This window comes from Gymnoscopelus braueri (genome assembly GCF_963280865.1).
Source record: "Gymnoscopelus braueri genome assembly, chromosome: 6".
Taxonomy (NCBI): Eukaryota; Metazoa; Chordata; class Actinopteri; order Myctophiformes; family Myctophidae; genus Gymnoscopelus; species Gymnoscopelus braueri.
This window is the reverse complement of record NC_137607.1, coordinates 25,542,166-25,562,918: the sequence shown is the minus strand read 5'-3', so window position 1 is coordinate 25,562,918 and position 20,753 is coordinate 25,542,166. Positions and strand designations below refer to the sequence as shown.

The window sequence follows — 20,753 nt, the reverse complement described above, 5'->3', positions numbered from 1 at the left end:
ATACACCCTGCTAAATTGAAGGTCTTTGGAGAGGATGGATCTTTTATTATCTATAGTACCCCGGAGGACGCAGAGACGCAACTACGGGCCAATGGATTAATCTCCACAGAGCCGTGCCTTGGAACGCAGCGTGGCACGCAGCGCAAAGGACCGGTACAATCTACCCCTTTTCAGAAGAGCGGCGGGGACGGAGAGACTGTAGCTGGTCTCCTGGAAGACCTTTCTGTATAACTGTAAAGTGACCGAAGTCATCTACACGAGTCTTGCCCACTGGACAGCCTTTTTTCTGGCCTCCCTCACGGCGCGCAATGGAGAGGTACAATCGGCACCTCTCCAGAGGAGCGCACGAATGGAGGACAGTATCTGGCCGCCCGCCTGAAAGACTTTTAAGGTATGACTGTCGGTAAAGCAAATGAAGATATGAGTCTAGTTTTGGGAGTTCCTTTTTCCTTCCTTGTTTTTTCGCTTAGCCTATTTATGTATACCTGCCTCAATGCTTCTTTTTTTTTTGGTTGAACAGGGTTTAAAGCATGGGTAAATGTGATTACGTTTAAATGAACATTGGGGTATTGGATCTTTTTGATTTCATTTTACCTATATTCTGCTCTTTCCCCCAACCTACTCAGAGACTGTTATCATTATTAGGAAAGACCATATGAACTAAACGAATGAGGTTTCTAGGGGGAGGGGAGGAAAAAGAAAAGGAGGAATGCTAGAGTGATATGACCCGAATGGGCTCGTTTGCTCTCCCCCCTCTCCCCCCTCTTTCTTTCTCTCTCTCTCTCTCGCTCTCTCTCTCTCTATCCCCCTCTCTATCTCCTTTTCTTTCTTTTTTTCAATCTTAGACTATGCATGAGTCACATCGTTTTCTTAATCTATTTCTGTACTGTGTAGAGAGGTCCCTTGTTCTTTTTTATTTTATTTTATTGATTCTTTTTGTATTGTTACTCAGACGGGGAAATCTTGACTTTCTGTATAGCCGGTGTGTGTGCTGTGCGAGCGCGCACACTCTTGCATGATACGGGGGTTTTTTAGGAGATACAGCGCTGAGCGGCAGTGAGAGCACTGGCCAATGCAATCTAATGGGCGAGTGCGCTCTGGTGCGTGGTCTCCGAGCGCGCCCTGTGTGTGCAGGCGGGTGTGTGATGTATACGAACGAGCACACATAGCTCTGTATATGTGCAGGTGGCAATGCACTTTTTGTGTAGTTTTTTTTTTTTTTTAGGAAGTCTGTGTGTTTATGAGCCCGCACGCACATACACTTTTGTGCGTGTGTGCGTGGGTGTGTGAATATGCCGTTTTGAAGGTGGACTACGCACTACGGTGTGTATGGCACATATTTATTTATTTATTTATTTGTACTACTATATTTCTTTGGTCCTCTCGTTTCTCAGATAGACTAGCATATTGAGTTGTTTTTTTTTTGGGGGGGGGGGGGTCTGAGGGAGTGGGAGAGGGGTTTTAACTTAATACAAAAGATTGGGTCATGGGCAATGTAGGTCTTATTTTTGATATATCTGGTTCTTTAAATTTCAAATTTAATTTAGTAAGAGAGATGGAGGAGGGACATATATGCTTGTATGCAGCCCACCATGCAAATATGGGCTTTTCTTAACCCCATATTAGCCACATGGAACATTCTGTGGCAGGAGTTGTTCTTTGAAAACTCCTTTTTTCACATAAATATAATAATGTGGAATATTTCTTGTAACCATAGAGAGGTTGCAGATGCTGGAAGCACACAGTGGGGTGTTTTGTTGTGTCTTATGGTTTTCACATCGTATATGAACATTTTGTGTGCGTTTTTTTTTTTGTTTAAAGGCTTTGAATATGATGTAATTGTCTCCCAAGGGAAGCGTAATGGGAAAACTTAAATTAATTTCTCTGAATACAAATGGTTTGAATAATATAATAAAAAGGAAGCGTATTATCCAAAAACTCACAAAGGAAGGAGGAGAAATTATTTTTCTTCAGGAAACACACCTGAGCAAAATAGAACATGCAACATTGGAGAAATTAGCATCAGCCCAAGTTTTTTCCTCCTCCTTTACAACAGCCAAAAGGGGCGTGGCAGTTCTAATTAAAAATAATCTAATGTTTAGTAGTGAAAAATGTATCAGAGATAAGGAAGGAAGGTACGTTCTTGTAACTGGAGAAATAGAAGAACAACATATAACCCTCATTAATGTATATAATCCACCGGGAAAAGGGGCAGATCTCATGAAAACAATTTTAACATTGATAATGACAGAAGGGAAGGGCATGATTATTATGGGGGGAGATCTGAATTTGACTATGAATCAGAAGGACACTCAGAGTAAAATAAAACATAAAGCAGAACAAGCAGCAGTGTTAATGAGAAAAGCTCAAACTGAGCTGGGACTAGTAGATGTCTGGCGCTGCTTACATCCCCAAGAAAAGGCTTTCACTTTTTTTTCTGGTGCACATGATGTTTACTCAAGACTGGATTATTTTTTCATGTTTAAGAATGAGATCTCAAAGGTCATACAATGCGAAATACTACCTATAACAATAACAGATCATGCACCAGTCATAATGGAATTAAATTTGAAAAGGGAAAAGGGGGAAACTTTATGGAGGTTAAATAATTCCCTGCTGGATGATCAGTGTTTTAAGGAGAAAATAGAACGTAGTGTGAAGTCCTATTTTGAGATAAATGATAATGAGGAAGTGACATCTACAATTTTGTGGGAAGCAGCAAAAGCAACAACAAGAGGAGAAATAATAGCATATTCATCCCAGAAAAAGAGGAAAAGAGAAAGAGAAAAATCATTTTTGGAAAATAAAATAAAAACATTACAAAAACAGCATGAAGTAAATAAGGATAAAGAAATACAGAAACAATTGAACGCAGCTAAAACAGAACTGGACACAATTGAAATACAAGAAATCGAAAAGGATCTCATGCTGTGTAGGCAAACTTATTATGATAATAGCCCAAAAGCGCTGAAAATGTTAGCAAACAAATTAAAGAAACAGAAAGAAAAAACAGCAATAGCAACCATTAAGGATGAAAATGATATACTTCAAAGAGGGAAATCTAAAATAGCATCATGTTTTAGAGATTATTATCAAAACCTCTATACCCCAGAAACAGTAGATGTGAGTATGCAAAAAATTAAAGAGTATCTAACTCCTTTAAACTTTCCCACAGTAACTGACAACCAAAATAGTGACTTAGTTAAGCCAATAACAGAGGCAGAAATTACAAAGGTTATCCAGAAAGGTAAAACTGGAAAGAGCCCAGGAAGTGATGGTTTCACAAATGAATTTTATAAGTGCTTTAGACCCTTGGTTGTACCTATTCTAAGCAGAGTCTTCAATGATATCCTACAAACAGGGAAGTGGCCAGACACATGGAATTCAGCAATCATTACTGTTATACCAAAAGAAGGAAAAGACTTGACAAATTGTTCATCCTATAGACCGATATCTCTCTTAAATGTAGATCAGAAGATATTCACCTCGATTATAGCCAACAGACTCTCATATGTACTCCCAGATATAATTAATTTAGACCAAACGGGTTTTGTAAGGAACCGCCTCTTAAGTGATAATGTGAGACGCACACTTAACATGATAGATCAAACGGTAGAAATGAAACAACAGATGTTGACCTTGACCTTGGACGCGGAAAAGGCCTTCGACAGGGTTTCCTGGCCCTTTTTATTTGGAGTATGTGAGAAGTTCGGTTTTCACAAAACTTTTATTAAATTGATTAAGGGAATGTATAAAGAACCAAATGCAAGAGTAAGAGTTAATGGGATGCTCTCTAAGACTTTTTCTTTGAACAGAGGAATAAAACAAGGAGATCCGATATCACCACAAATGTTTAATTTATGTATTGAACCTCTAGCAGAACATATTAGGGAAAATAATAAAATAAAGGGAGTTAAATTAAAGGAAGAAGAACATAAATTGGCAATGTATGCAGATGATATCATACTGTTCCTTACAGAAATATGTAAATCCTTGCCCATTTTATTAGAGGAAATAACAAACTATGGAGCTATGTCTGGCTATAAGTTAAATTTAAATAAAACAGAAGCCATGTTAGTGGGTGGCTATTTGGAAAAAGATTTAAAAAAACAGTTTAATATCAAATGGGATCAGAATAAAGTTAGATATCTGGGAGTAAACATACCTAATAATCTAGACGAACTATATCATTGTAATTACGGGCCATTGGAAAACTCTGTAAAACAAGATTTGAGTAGGTGGAAAATTATACCCTCTACCTTACTGGAAAGAATTAAGATTATCAAAATGAACGTTTTGCCACGCTTCCTATTTTTATTCCAAAACCTGCCATTATACATATCACCTGCATGTTTTCATGTATGGGAGGGACTGATGAGAAAGTTTATATGGGATGCAAAGAAGCCAAGAGTTAAACTCAAAACCCTGCAACAAGACAAAGACAGAGGAGGTCTGGCGTTACCTAATTTAATTCATTATTATTACGCAGCACAGTTAAAACCTATTTTAATCTGGATGAATAATAAGATGAGCCCTAAATGGAAGCTCATAGAGTCTAATCTAGTTGAACCACTCAGCACCTTGATCTTTGCATCCTATAATAAAATACAGACTAAAACACTCAATCATTCTATACGTAATACATTTAAAATTTGGAAAACGATATGTAAAATAAGTAAAGTTAAAGAACAAGAAATTACCTGTATGAGAGAAATGTCATGTGACTCAGATTTCACTCCAAATAGCATTGATCATGTTTTTAAGATATGGGAAGGGAAAGGTCTCAGAAGATTCTATCAAATGTATAATGAAGAAGGGCTGGTCTCTTTTGAAAATTTAGCAGATCAATATGATCTTCCAAGTCATCATTTTTATCGATATTTGCAAGTGAGGAGCTACTTAAAAGAGAAGCTCAAAATTAGAACTCTTGGAGACCTTCACCCTCTCCTAAGATATATAGTAAAATCCCATCAAAGACATGATTACAAAAACACAATTGGACAAGTCTATAAAATTTTTCAGGAAAACAAAATTGAAGATCTAGATCATATAAAGGACAAATGGGATAAAGAACTGAAAATAACCATACAAGGAAGTGAGTGGAATCAGAGTTTTAAAGACATTTTTAATCATATAAGATCGCCTTTTTGGCAGGAATACGCCTGGAAGATGAATATAAGGTATTTCCAAACGCCTCTATCGATATCCAAGTACACATTAAACTCTAGTTGTTGGAGGGGATGTGGGGAGAATGGGGCGGACCATACCCATATTTTCCTTACATGCCCCAAAATACAACACTTTTGGTCCAAAGTTTTACAAATCATAGAACAAATATTTGGAAGAGCTGTTAATTTAGAAAATCACAATATACTCTTGGGAACACGTCCCAAAAGTCTACAGAGGGAAGAACTATATCTCTTTTGGATTTTGAGAATTACAGCCCTCAAACAAATAACTAGATGTTGGAAAGGTCTGGAACTACCTAGTGTAGTCAGATGGATGGAAAAAGTGGAAGATATTTATTTCATGGAGAAGGTGACGTATAAAATTAATGGAAAGGACAGGTTGTTTGAAAAGAGATGGGCTCTCTATCTTACAAATAAACATGATTTGATTATTTAACCTTAATGACTAAAATTATTATTATTTCTTTGGAATATTTCTATTTATTTTAACCACCCAAGTATTCAGAACTAAAAATGAAACAAAAGAAATGGAAGATATTTTACCAAAATGACACAACAAAGCCTAACTCCCCCACCTCACCCCCTCCCCCCTTTTTTTTTATTTTGTGTTTTATTTCTTTATTGTTTCATTTCTTGGTGTCAAGTTTGTTGCTTATGCCTCCTTATACAGGAGGTTTACGAGGATGCATGGATGAAATAATGATTTCTATTGAAATGTCTTTATATAGTTTATCCTTTTTATTTACTTTATGTATGTACTGTAGGTGAAGGGGTTTTACATGCAAAAAAAAAAAGAAAAAGAAAAAAGAATGGGTCGAAATGTCTGTTGATAACAGAGACATAAAACATGTGAAATGTATTATTACTATTATGGAAGTAAACTGAATCATTTATTGTTAACATGTTTGGACTCAATAAAGTATAAAAAAAAAATAAAAAACATATACTCAAAGAATTTTCACAATAAAAAAAAAATCGCAGATCTACAAGCTCATTGTGAGCGCGTATATCTGCTATTTTTTGAATAGCCAAAGAAATCTAAAATGACACAGATGCTTTCCCGGTATTAATGGGTTAAGTTACTGCCTGCTATGCTGTAGCCAAAGCCACCCCTTCGGACCTACTCGCCACAAATTAACCGCACTCTCCCAAAAAACAGGGATCTCCTCTCTCACTGACCAAACCTATACCACTCCTTTGGCTATGGCTCGTAATGGGACAGCGGGGTTGGTTTCAGCCACAGAACCGAAATGCATATGACCGGGCACCCTGTGTCTCGATTGCTTTGGAGAGCATTGAGGTTTAAGCCCCGTCGGCCAACCTTAGACCACATCTATGTGTAATAGGGCTTTTGGTTAAGAAGACCAAGTCCTGTTTGGAAGAGCTTGATTCTGAACATGAATCATCTGAAGGTTTGAGTTGAGCAGTGTGGAATTAAAAGACTATTTGGGCTGACATGCAATCAGCTCAGTGGATTAGCTGAATGTATACAGAGTACGGCATTTGTTTGTGCGTGTTTAATGCAATATTCCCACAATGACTGCCGCTGGCTTTACCGTTGTATTCATAATGCATCTGTCACAAATTATAACTTGAAATCAACATAATTCCAGTGCTATTTGCAGCAAAATATCCCAGTTTGGTCACAGTATGTCCTTTAAAAATGTGGAACTTCTTCACAGCTGCAAAAATGCTGCTTCAAAATGATGACAAATGATAACCAATGAGAATTGGCATTTTCCTTCAATTTCTTAAATGTCACAAGACTAATCTACCAGAGTGACCCCACTGCTGCTAGGGTTCTTCTCACACAAGCAACATCTAGTAAATAACACACACACACACACACACACACACACACAGAATGTGGGCAATATTTCTATCAGATTGTGTTTTGTGCCTCTACAGATTCCGTTTTATCTGCCGACTATTGTAGGAGCATCTGTCTCGGTCAAGAGCAAAAACTTAATCATCTCTGCTCCCCGATTCATCTGCTGACAGCACCATCCAGCATATGAATGTAGATTATTATCTCTGCCAGGAGATCAAGAATGTATGTGTGTGTGTGTGTGTGTGTGTGGTGTGTGTGTGTGTGTGTGTGTGTGTGTGTGTGTGTGTGTGTGTGTAATCATCCCTCCCATCCCTCACAGACATGGCATTAAATAAGGCAACGTTAGATTATCACACAGTTTTAACAGTTTAGTGTGACAATGTTCGCTAATGCATGCACCAAAACTGATGTAGCATACAGTGGTGTCTTGAAACCACAGACATGTAACGAGCATGCTGGATTTGAAAATCAAGTTTTGGATGATTTGAATCAGGACATCCCTACTGAATTTAGTTGGGCGGTAGTGGCTCAGGGGTAGAGTGGCCGGGTAGAGTGAACTGGAAAACCGCAAGGTTCCCAGTTCGATCCCAAACCCCTAATTGCTCCCGATGAGCAGGTTGGTGCCTTGCATGGTTTCCTCCGCCATCGGTGTATGAATGTGCGTGTGAATGGGTTAATGGCACAATCAATGTAAAGCGCTTCGGATAGAAGCGCTATATAAATGCACCATTTACCATTTAGTTATGTTAAATATCACGCGTGCAGCATGTGTATGGGTTAGGACAGTGGTTCTCAACCTTTTTCAGGCTGTGATCCCCCCAAATAATCATATTTGAACTGGGGACCCCCCAAAATAATCATATTTGAACCCTGACAAGCTCTTGGAATTGTAGGAGTTGAGGCATTACATTTTGTTTGACTCGGTTCCACAGACAAATATACACCCTGACTAGAGCCACATTTTCTTCACCACTTAAGCCCTATACTTGTACGACAAATGGCGAAAATAGCCAATTTACAAGCTCACTTACACGGCGCATGACAACGCATTGTGAGCTTTCAGTTAGTATATTTTCATCATTCCTTTTTTTTTAAACATATATTTTGAAAACAATTACAATTTGCCCAAAGGATGCCAAGGATAATGTGGTTAACGTTCTGTTTTTTATTCAACTTTTAAATTGTGACATTACCAAACAAATGTCAAACACATTCGTCAGCCTACATTTCCCCCCAAAAAAATGCATGTCCAGACTAGGGGGGATTATTAAAAGCAGAGGACTGGATTTCCGCCCCATCCCCTCCCCAGCAAAACGAACCCCGGTCCTTCTATATACATCAACAGATATGAAGGCAACAACAGAGAGTGAGTGAGGCCCCATGTCATTACAGAGAGGCAGATGTCTGTGTCTCCCGACACCCTAATGAGTTTCCAGGGGAGAAACTACAGCAGAGAAGCCAGCTCCACAGTAGAATCCTGAGAGTTCATTTAACCCTTTAAGACCGAGAAAGCAGCATCTGTGTCATTTTTAGATTTCTTTGGCTATTCAAAAATAGCAGATATACAAGCTCGTAGATCTGCTATTTTTTGAAAAATAATGAAAAGTTGTGCAAATATTTGAATTTTTTCCTTTTTTTTGGCGGACATTTGTAACTCATATCTTTGCTTCTGGGGGTTCCTGGAACTAAATATTTTACAAATGTTTGCTTTAAAAAATATATAATCCAAGATTTTCCCACGAACTTTCACGATTTTTCTAAAATAGCAGATCTACAAGCTCATAGCGCGGCACTCGGTAGTGCCGCGCTATGAGCTTGTATATCTGCTATTTTTGAATAGCCAAAGAAATCTAAAAATGACACACAGATGCGTTCCCGGTCTTAAAGGGTTAACTCTGAGAGACTCAGGATTTTACTATGTCTTCTCTGGACTTCACAGCCACCCCCACACACACAGTACTCTCCCGAAACCTCACTTCCTCTGTAGACACCCCGCTAATTGAGCCTAGCTTTGGCTGAAGCAAAGAGCTCCCCCATTGCCCAAGGAAGACCATGCCAAGTATGCCAGGGCTGACTTGTGAAGTGCCACCCACCTCAAAAAGGGGCTCAGGGGTAATAGAATACATGGGGAACTCTATAGACCGACCGAGGAGGGTTGCAAGACCCAGACTAATTAAAACATTTCCTTTTTCGAATGGGAGGAAGGAACAGGATCCTGGTGGGAATCAATCTACAGTCTTAACAAGTACTTTAAACAGTGTTCTCTCAATTAAATGCAAATTACCATATATATGGACTTGTTATAATGCTTTCATCGTGCTTTCATCTCTGAAAGCATATGATTTATTTCTGGATTGAATGAAAATAAAACAGAAATCTCTTTTTTAGGTTAAAAAAAAGAGAACAATTAAATAAAGTTTAAGTGGTTAACAGGCTATTTTGCGATAAAAAAAAACATCCACGAAACACTACCACTATGCCAACTGAATTGCAAGGCAAGAAATGTCTCACCCAGCCAACACACATACACACTCGTGCCTATGTACTTACACACATGTGCGTGTGTGTGTGCGTGCGTGCGTGCGTGCGTGCGTGCGTGCGTGCGTGCACACACACACACACACACACACACACAGGAAATGCAAACAAACACCAACCTGTCTGTACTTGCTTGTGGCTGTTTACCAGTCTGGAGTTCCAGCCACTCTTCCAAGATCCCCCACACACAGGAACTCATGCCCACAGACAACCCAACATGTGCCTACTAGATGACATACTAGATACCTGGGATTCATCAAACACTCTCTGCCTGGGGCCCAGAGCGGATATTTAGACTTTCGCTGCTGAATTCGAGCGGATGACAATAAATCATCCCATCATATTGCAGCTCATAGTTATTATCTGAAGTGGAAATGCTTTTATTTTAGTAGTCCTCCTAACCCTACAACCCCAATATAAATTTAACATGAAAATGGCAGCATCACCATGTGGCATTTATAAGTCACTAAAATAATCATCTTAAAATGAATCAATGGATTTAATTTGGCATTGGTGTATAATATCTGTGGAGAAACATGATGCTACATTATCTCGCAAAAAGTGTTTCCAGTGCTAAGAATAGCAAAAACAATTTCCATTCTCTCCTTTCAGCCTTATGCTGTACAGCTCAGTTCTGATGTTGTGAAACAGGCGAGAGAGGAGTAGAAACACAGAGAGAACTTCAAAGCCAATGAGACAGCAGCCATAGAATTTTAATAAACCCAGTTTTTCTCTGAAGGCTGGTTTTGTGTGTGCGTGTGCGTGTGCGTGTGTGTGTGTGTGTGTGTGTGTGTGTGCTTGTAAAAAAAAAATATGAGTTAATTGCAGCTGAATAGACATGGGCACAGAAGCACACTATATGAAAGATGTGTGAACCTGTGCACGCACACGCACACCTCTAAGGACAGTTATCGACTTTGTGACTCACCTGCTGCACTTCTGTCTCTCCATTGGATGTCTTCTCAGTGTATACAAATGAGTTGAAGATCCTCTGTAGAGAGAGAAGCAAAAGAAAGACAGGGAGAGAGAGAGAGAGAACAAGGTTAGAACAGCATGAGGTAATTTAATCCAGTGATTCTCAACCCATTTCATTTCAAAGAGGCCCAGTTTTATGTGCATTAAGCCATGAACCTCCATCTGATAGGATTTTTATCTCTGAGAGTGTGCAAATGGAACCAAATGGACCCGTATTTGCACACTCTCAGAGTTGCAGAACCGTAAAAAGGTTCACTTGGTTCCTTATCAATCATTTAGCTGGGGACCCCCTGGAACCCTCTCAAGGACCCCTGGGGGCCCCCCGGACCCCATGTTGAGGACCAGTGTTTCGACCTGTAGGACCTGCAATGGCGCATATATATATATGCATATATATATATATATATATATATATATATATATATATATATATATATATATATATATATGGATGGAAATGTATTTCCGTTTCTGACTCATGTTACGGTAGATGTTGGCATTTCCCTGTAAATATTAATATTTGCATCCACAAGAACCACATGCCACACAGGAATGTGCGTTCAGAATGTTCAGAAAGAATACCTATTGTATTGTGTAGCCTCTGTATTGTAATGAGTATCGTACTGGGAGATTGTAGGCAATACCCAGCCCCAGCTCAGATACTGTGTGAACACAAGTTCATATCATGGGTGAGGGTGACAGACCATTTCTTCAGTTCTTTTGCCATTATGAGGATACTTGTGAACCATTTTGTTCCCATTTATCACTCAGAGAATAAATAAATCTACCCTTTCACCATGTGGTAGCTCTGCTGTATAAACACCTCTCCGTATTCAGTTGATGAAATTCCGCCTGCAAGGTCAAAATGAATTTAGGCACAGTCACAAAGTGTGATTTGCATAGCTCCGAACGGATAGAATCCTCCCTTATTATAATATTTTGTCCATACATGCCCATGTATTTTCGGATAAAAGTGACATAGAACCTGCTCACGTTACCTTTGCAAAAATCATGTGCCTACTAAAAGAATTACAGATATGTTGTTCACCCGACGGCGATTATTGTTATGGACACCAAACAACACAATCGAACAAATGTGTCACCAGACCCACGTAGTTTGAGTACTTCCACTTTGATGTTGTTTTTATTTTTTCCATGTTTGACATAGAAGCAGTGTTGCTATAAATAAAAAATATCTGTGGTGTTCTATACATGTATTGGTACAACCTCATGGAAGTAGAAGGGCAATTATGAGATACAGTATAAACAGCCTTTAATGGCAATGGTCTGTGAATAAACTGGGTTATATTGACCTAAGCTATTTATATCAGCCAACAAAGTGCTAAACTAAAAACCTAATACCGCAAGGGTGGAACCATGATGATTTAAATCAGCTTAAATCTGTTTCTAGAACTATACATCAAAACCTAAATGGATTGCTGACCATGTCCAATAGCATGACAGGAGGGGAAATAGGTTTTCCTCAGACTGGATCAAGATTTCGCCATTTGGCTTCCAGCCTGAAAGAATGTTTAAATGCCCCTCATTTGCAAGTAAAGAAAGTAACCATTTGTGACATGAGAGCCCCAGAAAAACAACAACATTCAACAACATTTTAACTGTTGGTATACAGAACCACCTCTGACACACACACGTACGTATGTATGCACGCACGCACCCCCTCACACACACACACGCACACAACCTTTACACAGCTGGTCTCCAGGGTGCCATTGACTACTCGCACATACACCCTTACTTCCCAAACATAGGGAGCAGTGCTTCGTGCCAGGTACAAACACCATAAAACTAATGTTTGCTTACAGTGTTATGCCAAGTTTATGCTCCGTCGTACGAGGATGTCGCACACTGAAAATAGCAGATCTACAAGCTCACAAGTCAACGCATCAATGCACGCACCGCGTTGTGAGGTTGTAGATTGGCTATTTTCACCATTGTACGATTTAGTATAAATCAGGCTTTAGGCAGAAAGTAGGTAGGTGTTTCACCGTGACTTTCCCCACTGTGCACGAAGCCCTGAATTCCTTGGTTCCATGCTGCACTCGGTTCCCACTGCTTGTCCACACCTATTGTCAGAACTCAGAAGCATTCCAGAGGGGCTGAAATTGCCTAGAATGCATAGCATCGAGCTAACCTGAAGTTCACTTGCATTAGACCTCTATTTTGTTGCCATAACACAACCCTCGCCCTCTTCAGTGGAACTCTATAAAAATAAAACAAAGCAGTGACTCATGCGACACAATCGAGGGGAGACTTGACTTGTCACGCCAAGATGGCTTCCCAAACATAAGCAAAGCCCAACTTGTCCAGGAGAAAGGTTAGAAAAGAGTGGCTGAAAGGTATTTTTCGTTGTTCAACAAATTAAAGACAGACATGGTCAGGGCAGCACAAGAGAGAATGCATTAGGAAAATAAAAAGAGAACCCAAAATTACAGGCACAGAGAGAGCGAGAGATGCAAAATTAAAGACAAAGAGAAAAAGATGCACCGTCATAGCCACACACAACTATGCATAGACTTACTATGTAAAATCTTGAAATTTGATTAGGTCTAATTGAAGAGCTGAATTGCTGAAAAACTTTCCTATGAGAGACTAGCAATGTTGTTCCTTTTTTCTTAAAAAGCACTGAACATTTTCCCTATGGGAGATGTAGTCAGATGATCAGAGATCTCCACTAATCTAAATTCAACGTATGGGCTAAAACTGGGTGCTAACAATTTGGAAATTTAAAAAATAACTGCATTGCAGAACCAAAGCGAAAAATGTAGGGCTAAATCCTTCATACTGGGATGATGATGATATTTGATTTGTTTTCAAACAGTGGCCGTACGTTCTCGCTGCTGTTGCAGCCTATATATTGAATTTAGATGTCATCATGAGACGTATCAGCAGGTGGAGATCTCTGATCGTCTGGCTGCGCAAGACTAATGGGAGACTAGTAATGTTCAGTAATTTGTATTAATAAGCACTTTAAGAAAGTGCTCAATCACAATCTTTTCTTTATTCGCTTAATGAGACCAGCTGGGCCAAACAGTCCTTTATTCATCATAACTTTTATTTGCTTTATTTTGTAGTACTTTATAATATTTCTTTATTCTTACCGTTACTACAGCTACTAATAGACAGACATACAGCCACCCAATACTTCCTCACCGAGTTATTTACAAAAACACATAAGCAGCCACGCAGGTCACCATTCTGAGCCCACCTCGGTGGAAGGGAATTCTCAAATAAACACAACGTAGCAGCACACACAAACAGAATGGCAACTGCTTCACAGCGATCATGTGATCAGGAACGCGTGAAGAGAGAGAGAAAATAATGGAGAAAAGGCCAAGAAAAAGAGAGAGAGGAAAACAACTTCCATTGGAAAAATGAATGGGATTTTGTGTCCAAGAAAACAGTCTATGTTGGAAAAAAAAGAGAAAGTAAACTAAAACAAACTGAAAACTCCCACACCTAATTAGCTGTAGCTTAGCTGTCTTTTCCCTGTTTGTTGTTGGAACAGCTCTTGTGGTTTTCACAGCTACACGGCAGCCGAGAAGGAATGCCTGGCTCTGAAACCTGAGAGGCCTACGGCTGCCTGGGCCACCATGGACTTGTGGCCTCCCCTGACCCATAGTCACACACACACTCGTGCACGGCGCACACACACACACACACACACACACACGCGCACACACACACCCCCCATGGCTTCTTCAGCCACATGTCCGTAACCACTGCTCTAGTGCTTTCCATACAAACTCAGGGTATGGGTAACTGACTAGCCATCAGCTACAAAACAGAGGCCTCTTACCTAAACTGTATTTTCCATAAGTGCATACTGGATTTGAACAAGCAACCTTTTGAACATTAGGCCCATTTTCTTTTTTTAACAAGGTGCTGATAAGAGAGGACATTGTTTCTGAATACGGTTTGGTCTGAATAGGCTACTTCATTCAAACCTCGCTCCAACCCCCATTCGGCATCTTTGTACACCCTAATGTTCTTATAGGGCCCATGTATTCTAAATAGGCAACTTGTTGGAACATTGACCTTAAAAGATAATTAGTCAGGTCCTGTCCCTTGATCTTAGAGCACCGAGGTGGGTCCCATTAGGCCAGTTATTAAATCGGACTTTCTCCGGGTTAATCCTAACCACAGATGAGTGGCTAGCAGGAATGGCTAAACCCCAGCTCAACTCCATCCTATGGTTTCTAAGAAGCATGTCTGATCCTGAGTCCATTCAAATAAAGCACTTGTGTTTTAGTCGCTGAGATATTGGGTCAAGAAGCTTTTAGCATGATTTAGAAAAGTATTTTCAATCCTTCAAAGAGCTGCTAGAGAAGGACTGACCATTGTGCTGCAGATATGGTGCAACACCTCCTTTCATTCAAGATAATGAGCGAGGAATCCTGAACAGACCTAAACATATCAGACTAACAATAATAATAAAAGTAATAATAGCTAATAATAATAATAAATAAGCATATCAATATAGTTCTGAGTACCAGGCATCTGTTTCTTCTTTCCTGTAATGCTTTATTTACATTTAGTTGTGCGTCTGAGTTGCACGCTGAAAATAGCCGATCTACAAGCTCATAAACGTGCTGTGATATTCTAGAGCAGCTATTGTAGGCACGTGACTCCGGCGCGAAACTTAAGGCGTAACCCACCTACAGTACAGTATCATGTCCACAAAACAAAAGTAGTATTGCAATAAAAATTCTGTTTAAAAGAACCATGAAATCCGCAGAGCCCACACGACGAATCACAAGGACACTCGCACATAAACGGGCATGACTGCCAATTAATTGCGCCTCTTTCTTGGAGATCTCCGTCTGGCCCTCTTGGGAATGTGGTACTGTGTGGCAAGAGGCACTTTACCCTTTTAAGTGACTCTTTTCTTCTCAATGGAGCACGTCTCCTTAAGAAACGAGAAATTCCTGATGGTGAAGGGAGATGACCTATGATAACTGCCCCAGAATGAGATTTCTGTGTGTGTGTGTGTGTGTGTGTGTGGTGTGTGTGTGTGTGTGCGCGTGTGCGTGCGTGCGTGCGTTTGTGTGTGTGTTGTATGTTGGGAAAGGGGAAGTGAAAGGAGGTAGGATATAAAGGAATAAGGCAGCAGGCAAGAAGAGAGGGGCGAAGGAGAGGTAAAGAAGGAACGAGGAAAAACTTGCACCAGCAAGAGAGAAGAAGGGAGTGAGACAGACTGAGGTAGAGGAGTTCCAGAGAGGGAGAGTTGGGGGGGGTGGGGTGGGGGGGTGTTAAACCTATTAGCAATTCATCCATCTTCAAAGGCCAGGGCAGAGCCGTGAGCCATAGCAATTTCACATTGGACTGGAGAGAGCGCACACACTCACACACACACATATTAATCCCGTCTTCAGGGCTTGTTGATCAGTGGTCCAGGGACTACCTTTGAACACACTGAACAGCATAATGGGAGCATCACTTGGGTGGGGCGCAGCTCAAATGATGCTCTATATTCTCTCCGTGTGTCTGTCTGCGTCTAGCTCTCTAAATGCAAGCTGTTAATCATATAATCATGTCAGCTATTCGTGCACATGAGTGTGCATATCATGCATACAGGTGCGCATGCATTAGTGATGCTCCGATCAATCGGCCACCGATTCAAAATCGGCCGATTTTCACTCCAAATGACTCCATCAGTCACATTCTCACTAGGCCGAGGAAGAAATGCCACTTGAACATTTCAAATCAGCCTCATGGTGGCGCTATAACAGGCCAATTCGTGTTTTTACCTATAACTGCACATATCTGTGTGATACTTTGTATGCGCACTCCCTAGAGGCCAAGGAAAAAGCTTTGTCCTACATTTTTCACATCTGCCTTTTATAGCGCCACCAGGAGGCCGACTTATGTAAAACAATTATTTTGATATTACTCCTTAAGATTTTATACAAATTTCACAACATGATCTCTATAGTCATGTGATTAAGACAGATCTGTTTGATTTGTCATATTCCATCCTGATTGGCTATCTAAAGTTTGCAGGAGTGGCCTGTTTTGAACAAAATGCAGCAAATCATGAACGCAGCGTCCGATTGCGGTGAAACTTTGCACCCTTTTAACATTGCGTTATTATATAGCGGCACCTGGAGGCAGATTTTTGCAAAACCATTTATTTTGATATTACTCCTACAAATGTTGTAAAAACATCACGCAAATCGGTACACATCTCTATAGTCAAGGGATCAAGACGGATCTGTCCGATTTTTCATATTCCATCCTGATTGGCGCATTCCAAATATTGCTGGCCCACAATAACCTACCTGACCTGTGCTCCGAGGAGGACTTTTTCTAGTTGGTAGTTGGTATTCCTAATCCCTGTTTGTTACTCTTATTTTCACTATTTTGTCATTTATACTTTGTTTTATCCATTTAAAAAATGTTTAATCTGTCCTGTGTTTCATACTGCTGTACTGCCATTACAAGTGGAATTCTTGGGGGCTCAATAGCGGTCATCGATCTATCTATCTATCTGTCTGTCTGTCTATCTAGAGAATTGAGCGTGCACGTGCGTGTTATCACATGTGCACGTTTCACATGCAAACCCCAGGTTTGGTGTGTCCTGCAGCTGTTCATAGGCCGACAGGCTGGGTTCCATACAACCAACAACAGTTAAAAGGCTGAAAACACCTGGGACAACTATTGCTGCTTCCTACCATGCTGCACACATTTCTCCTCTCAGTAGATCATCCCCTCTTCTCTCCCTCCCAGCCTCTCTGCTCATTGCACTACAAAGGGCAGAAGACAGGGATGAGGCGCTGGAGCTTTGCCTATGATGTGTGTGTGTGTGTGTGTGTGTGTGTGTGCATTTTTTTTCCCACAGACCCCTTTCCATCGCTAGCGCTCCACCTGACCATTCTCCAATATAATTTTTTTCTGAGGGCTACAAAGCACAGAGAGAGAGAGAGATAGAGAGAGAGAGAGAGAGAGAGAGAGAGAGAGAAAGTGATTGGTTTTTTTTCAACAGAAAAAGAGAATATCTCTTGTGCCTTTAGGTCACTGAAATGCTGTACACCAAACCAATATAGGCTAATAAACTAGACGAATAGCTCTTTCATTTAGTTTATTTATCATTATCTATTTTCCTCACCTCTGTAAAGACGATTCATAATGGTTTTCTACAGTGTTCATGTTTGTTGATGAATTGAATATATAGGACCTTAATGGAAACAATCCACTGGACTTTTTTGTGTTATCCCTTTAGACTAAGTGTTTGACTGTACTCGTGCCTTTTGCATTTCTGTCTAATAAAATAATCAATCAAGCATATATCTTATATCAACACAGACTGGGTAACGAGTAGGGCAGTGATACAAATAGCAGCAAGTGCCTTTGCTTTCACTTTTTAACCCACATCTCATGCATGATTTATACTTGGTTGTGCACTGGTGTCTTGCATAACAAATAGCTGATAGGCTCACAACGAGCCGGGCTGTGACGCGTTGTGAGCTTGTAGATCGGCTATTTTTGGTGTGAGACACGGGCACGCAACTGTAAAAGTATAAATCAGGCGTCAGGTTGCAAATTGTGCTACAACTCTACGCTAGATTTCATAACCATCCACCCACCCTTTGGCCTCTTGTCAACCGGCTTGGTGTCCATCACTGCCTTTTCTGATATAATCCACATGGCGGGCAAGCAGATATCTCGTACTCTTCAGGTATGGCAGACATCCAAAATAAACAGGGTTGTGATCGTGACAGAAGTGTAGATCCCTGAACACCGACTGCACAAACACAGACAAATCAAATCCCAGCTAATTGAGTGAGGCTCCATTTCCACCTAACCGTGGAGCTGGACGGCTAATTAAATGGCTGGCGGGCTGTGTCTGCCAACTGCTTGCTGCAGCATTTAGGAGGTTCAGAGGGTCAATTTAATTTGGTGACTCTAACCAATATACAACCTGAGGCTATGGCTCCAGATACCCTGCCCACACCCAGTGCTTTGTGTCTGTTTCTAGTACCAGCATGTGTAGCCGGCTGTCTGAGTGCCTTCAACACGATGCGGTGTATGATTTGTGCACCTATTTTAGCCTACTCCAGTTTTGTTTTCTGTGTATGTCTATTACTGTCCTTTTGTTTTTGTGCGCGGGTAATAATTGTGTAGGCATTCATGCAGCCACACAAAAATATTGCAAAACATTTTCTGCTCAATATAAGACATGACCCTTAAAGTTGTCATAGAATTCTGACTGCCTGTACTTGAATGAACTATCTAAAGTTCATATCATTTATTTCAAAACCACAAAGCTATTCCATCCAGCCCTTCATATGCCCCCAAGTAAAAACAATGGCTAGATGTCTTAACATCTGCGTGTCATACGGTGTTCTCACTACCGGAGACAAAGCAACAGGCTACAAGTCATTTTCAATGGAAGGCTTTTAGCGACATGAAGCTACAAACTGACGCCCAACCCTTGTCGCTGCGTGAAATGTTGAGGTGGCTTCAACTCTTTTAGGCACTCCAAAGATGCAGTGAAGCATCCATGTTTTTGTTTCACCGTTTCCACTCCCATTCTCTCTCCCCGTAAATCCTGCTATTCTTGCCGTTAACCAGTTCCCTGTGCACTCAAACATAGTACATAAAGACAAGATCTACCAAAGTTCAATGTCGCTTTAACTGACCACATATACTCCTCACTGTACACAAGAAGATTAAATTAGTTCTCAAAAACCTGGTTTCTGAAAGGACACTTTAGCCAAAGCAACCGTCAGATGCTTTCAACCACAGCAATTCCAGATACTTGAATAGTCTACAAATGCATGAAGTGGAAGTTGCATAGAGTATGTATAGCTAATTATAAAGGGCCAGATCCACAGAATAATGCCTGTTTGAGTGGTAGTTTCAGTCTGTTACCAGAGTAACCAAGTTTGTGGGTTTTCTGGCAAGCCCATAAAACAAGAGGCCATTCTGAGCCCTTTGGGACACAATGGCTACTAACACTGACCACATGATACTATGTGGAAAAACCATCATATTTATGATGGCTTTTCAATGTGGAGCAACTTAAAAACATCCACATGACAGCAACGATTTTTTAAATCTTCCCTCGGGGGGCCCCCCCCATTTTTCAAAATAACTTGTGACCCAAACTGATGCTGCGAGCTATTGTGTACTAGGCCCGGTTTACACAGTAAAATCCTCAGTGTTCGTGTATCCATTTGTAACTCTGCGGGTGCACAAATGTGTACACTCGCAGAGTTAGATCAGGCCCACGGCCCCACCACACTGAGGATTCTACTGTGTACTTGAATTGTGTTGTTGTGCCCCTACCATCACTGGTGATGAGGCGTCCCATTACAGCAGCAGGGACAACGAGTTCACATGAAGCTGGATTACGGGACAAGAGACTATGTTTCTCCTTCAAACCCAAAGCTGGAACGTAATCTGTTAGTGATCTAAAACATTCTAACATGTTTAACACCAGTGGTTTACAGTTCATGTAAACGATAGAACAGATTGTATTTGTATTTATTTATTTGGGGGAGGAGGGGTACCGCATGGGCAAAAGGATGCCCTGTGCGCCACTACATTGATTGTTGTGTGTAGTAGGACTGTCACAGTTATGACATACTCGACTGATTATTTGAGATATTTTGCATAATCGTTTCAATATTGAACATTTGTCATACATTTTCAAACATTATTATGTATTTATAGCCGATCTACAAGCTCAAAACGTGTGACGGGTAAAGCATGATAAACTGAGACATGCATCCCCCTAGCCCCTACCCTACCACACCCGAAAATGGTTTACGGCACGCAAAATGTCAACTTAACGAGCATGACAAAGGCTGAGGTATGGTGAACTCTGACGGGACCCTTTTTTTAAATCTCCCTCTATCACTCTCTCTCTCACACACACACACACACACACAGTATAATATATATAAGACAGACAGACAGACAGAGATATAGATACACACACACAGTCCCGTCCAGTTGGAAGAGCATGTAACCAAGTGTGCTGTGATTCTGAAATAACAAAAAACCCTTTTGTCCAAACAGTGTCAGGGCCCATGGACAGCAAGAGGGAGAAAAGGGGATGGCAGGGGGGTTGGTATGGTCACTACTGGGTAGATCCTAACATTTCAACGACCCCAACCTCCCCCCCATCCCCCCCCCCCCCTCCTCCCAGCCTCCGGCCTGTGATGTTTGCTCTCCCTCTCCACCAGACAGGA

General features: G+C 40.7%; 1 protein-coding gene across 2 annotated transcripts in view; it reads right to left on the bottom strand.

Moving 5' to 3' along the window:
* Positions 1-20,753, bottom strand: part of cachd1 (cache domain containing 1) — a 109,362-nt gene that overhangs the window by 63,556 nt on the left and 25,053 nt on the right. For both annotated transcript variants that reach the window (XM_080431587.1, XM_080431588.1), the window contains exon 2: positions 10,487-10,549. In XM_080431587.1, coding sequence (XP_080287713.1) covers positions 10,487-10,549 — 63 coding nt within the window. The remainder of the gene's footprint in view (positions 1-10,486; positions 10,550-20,753) is intronic.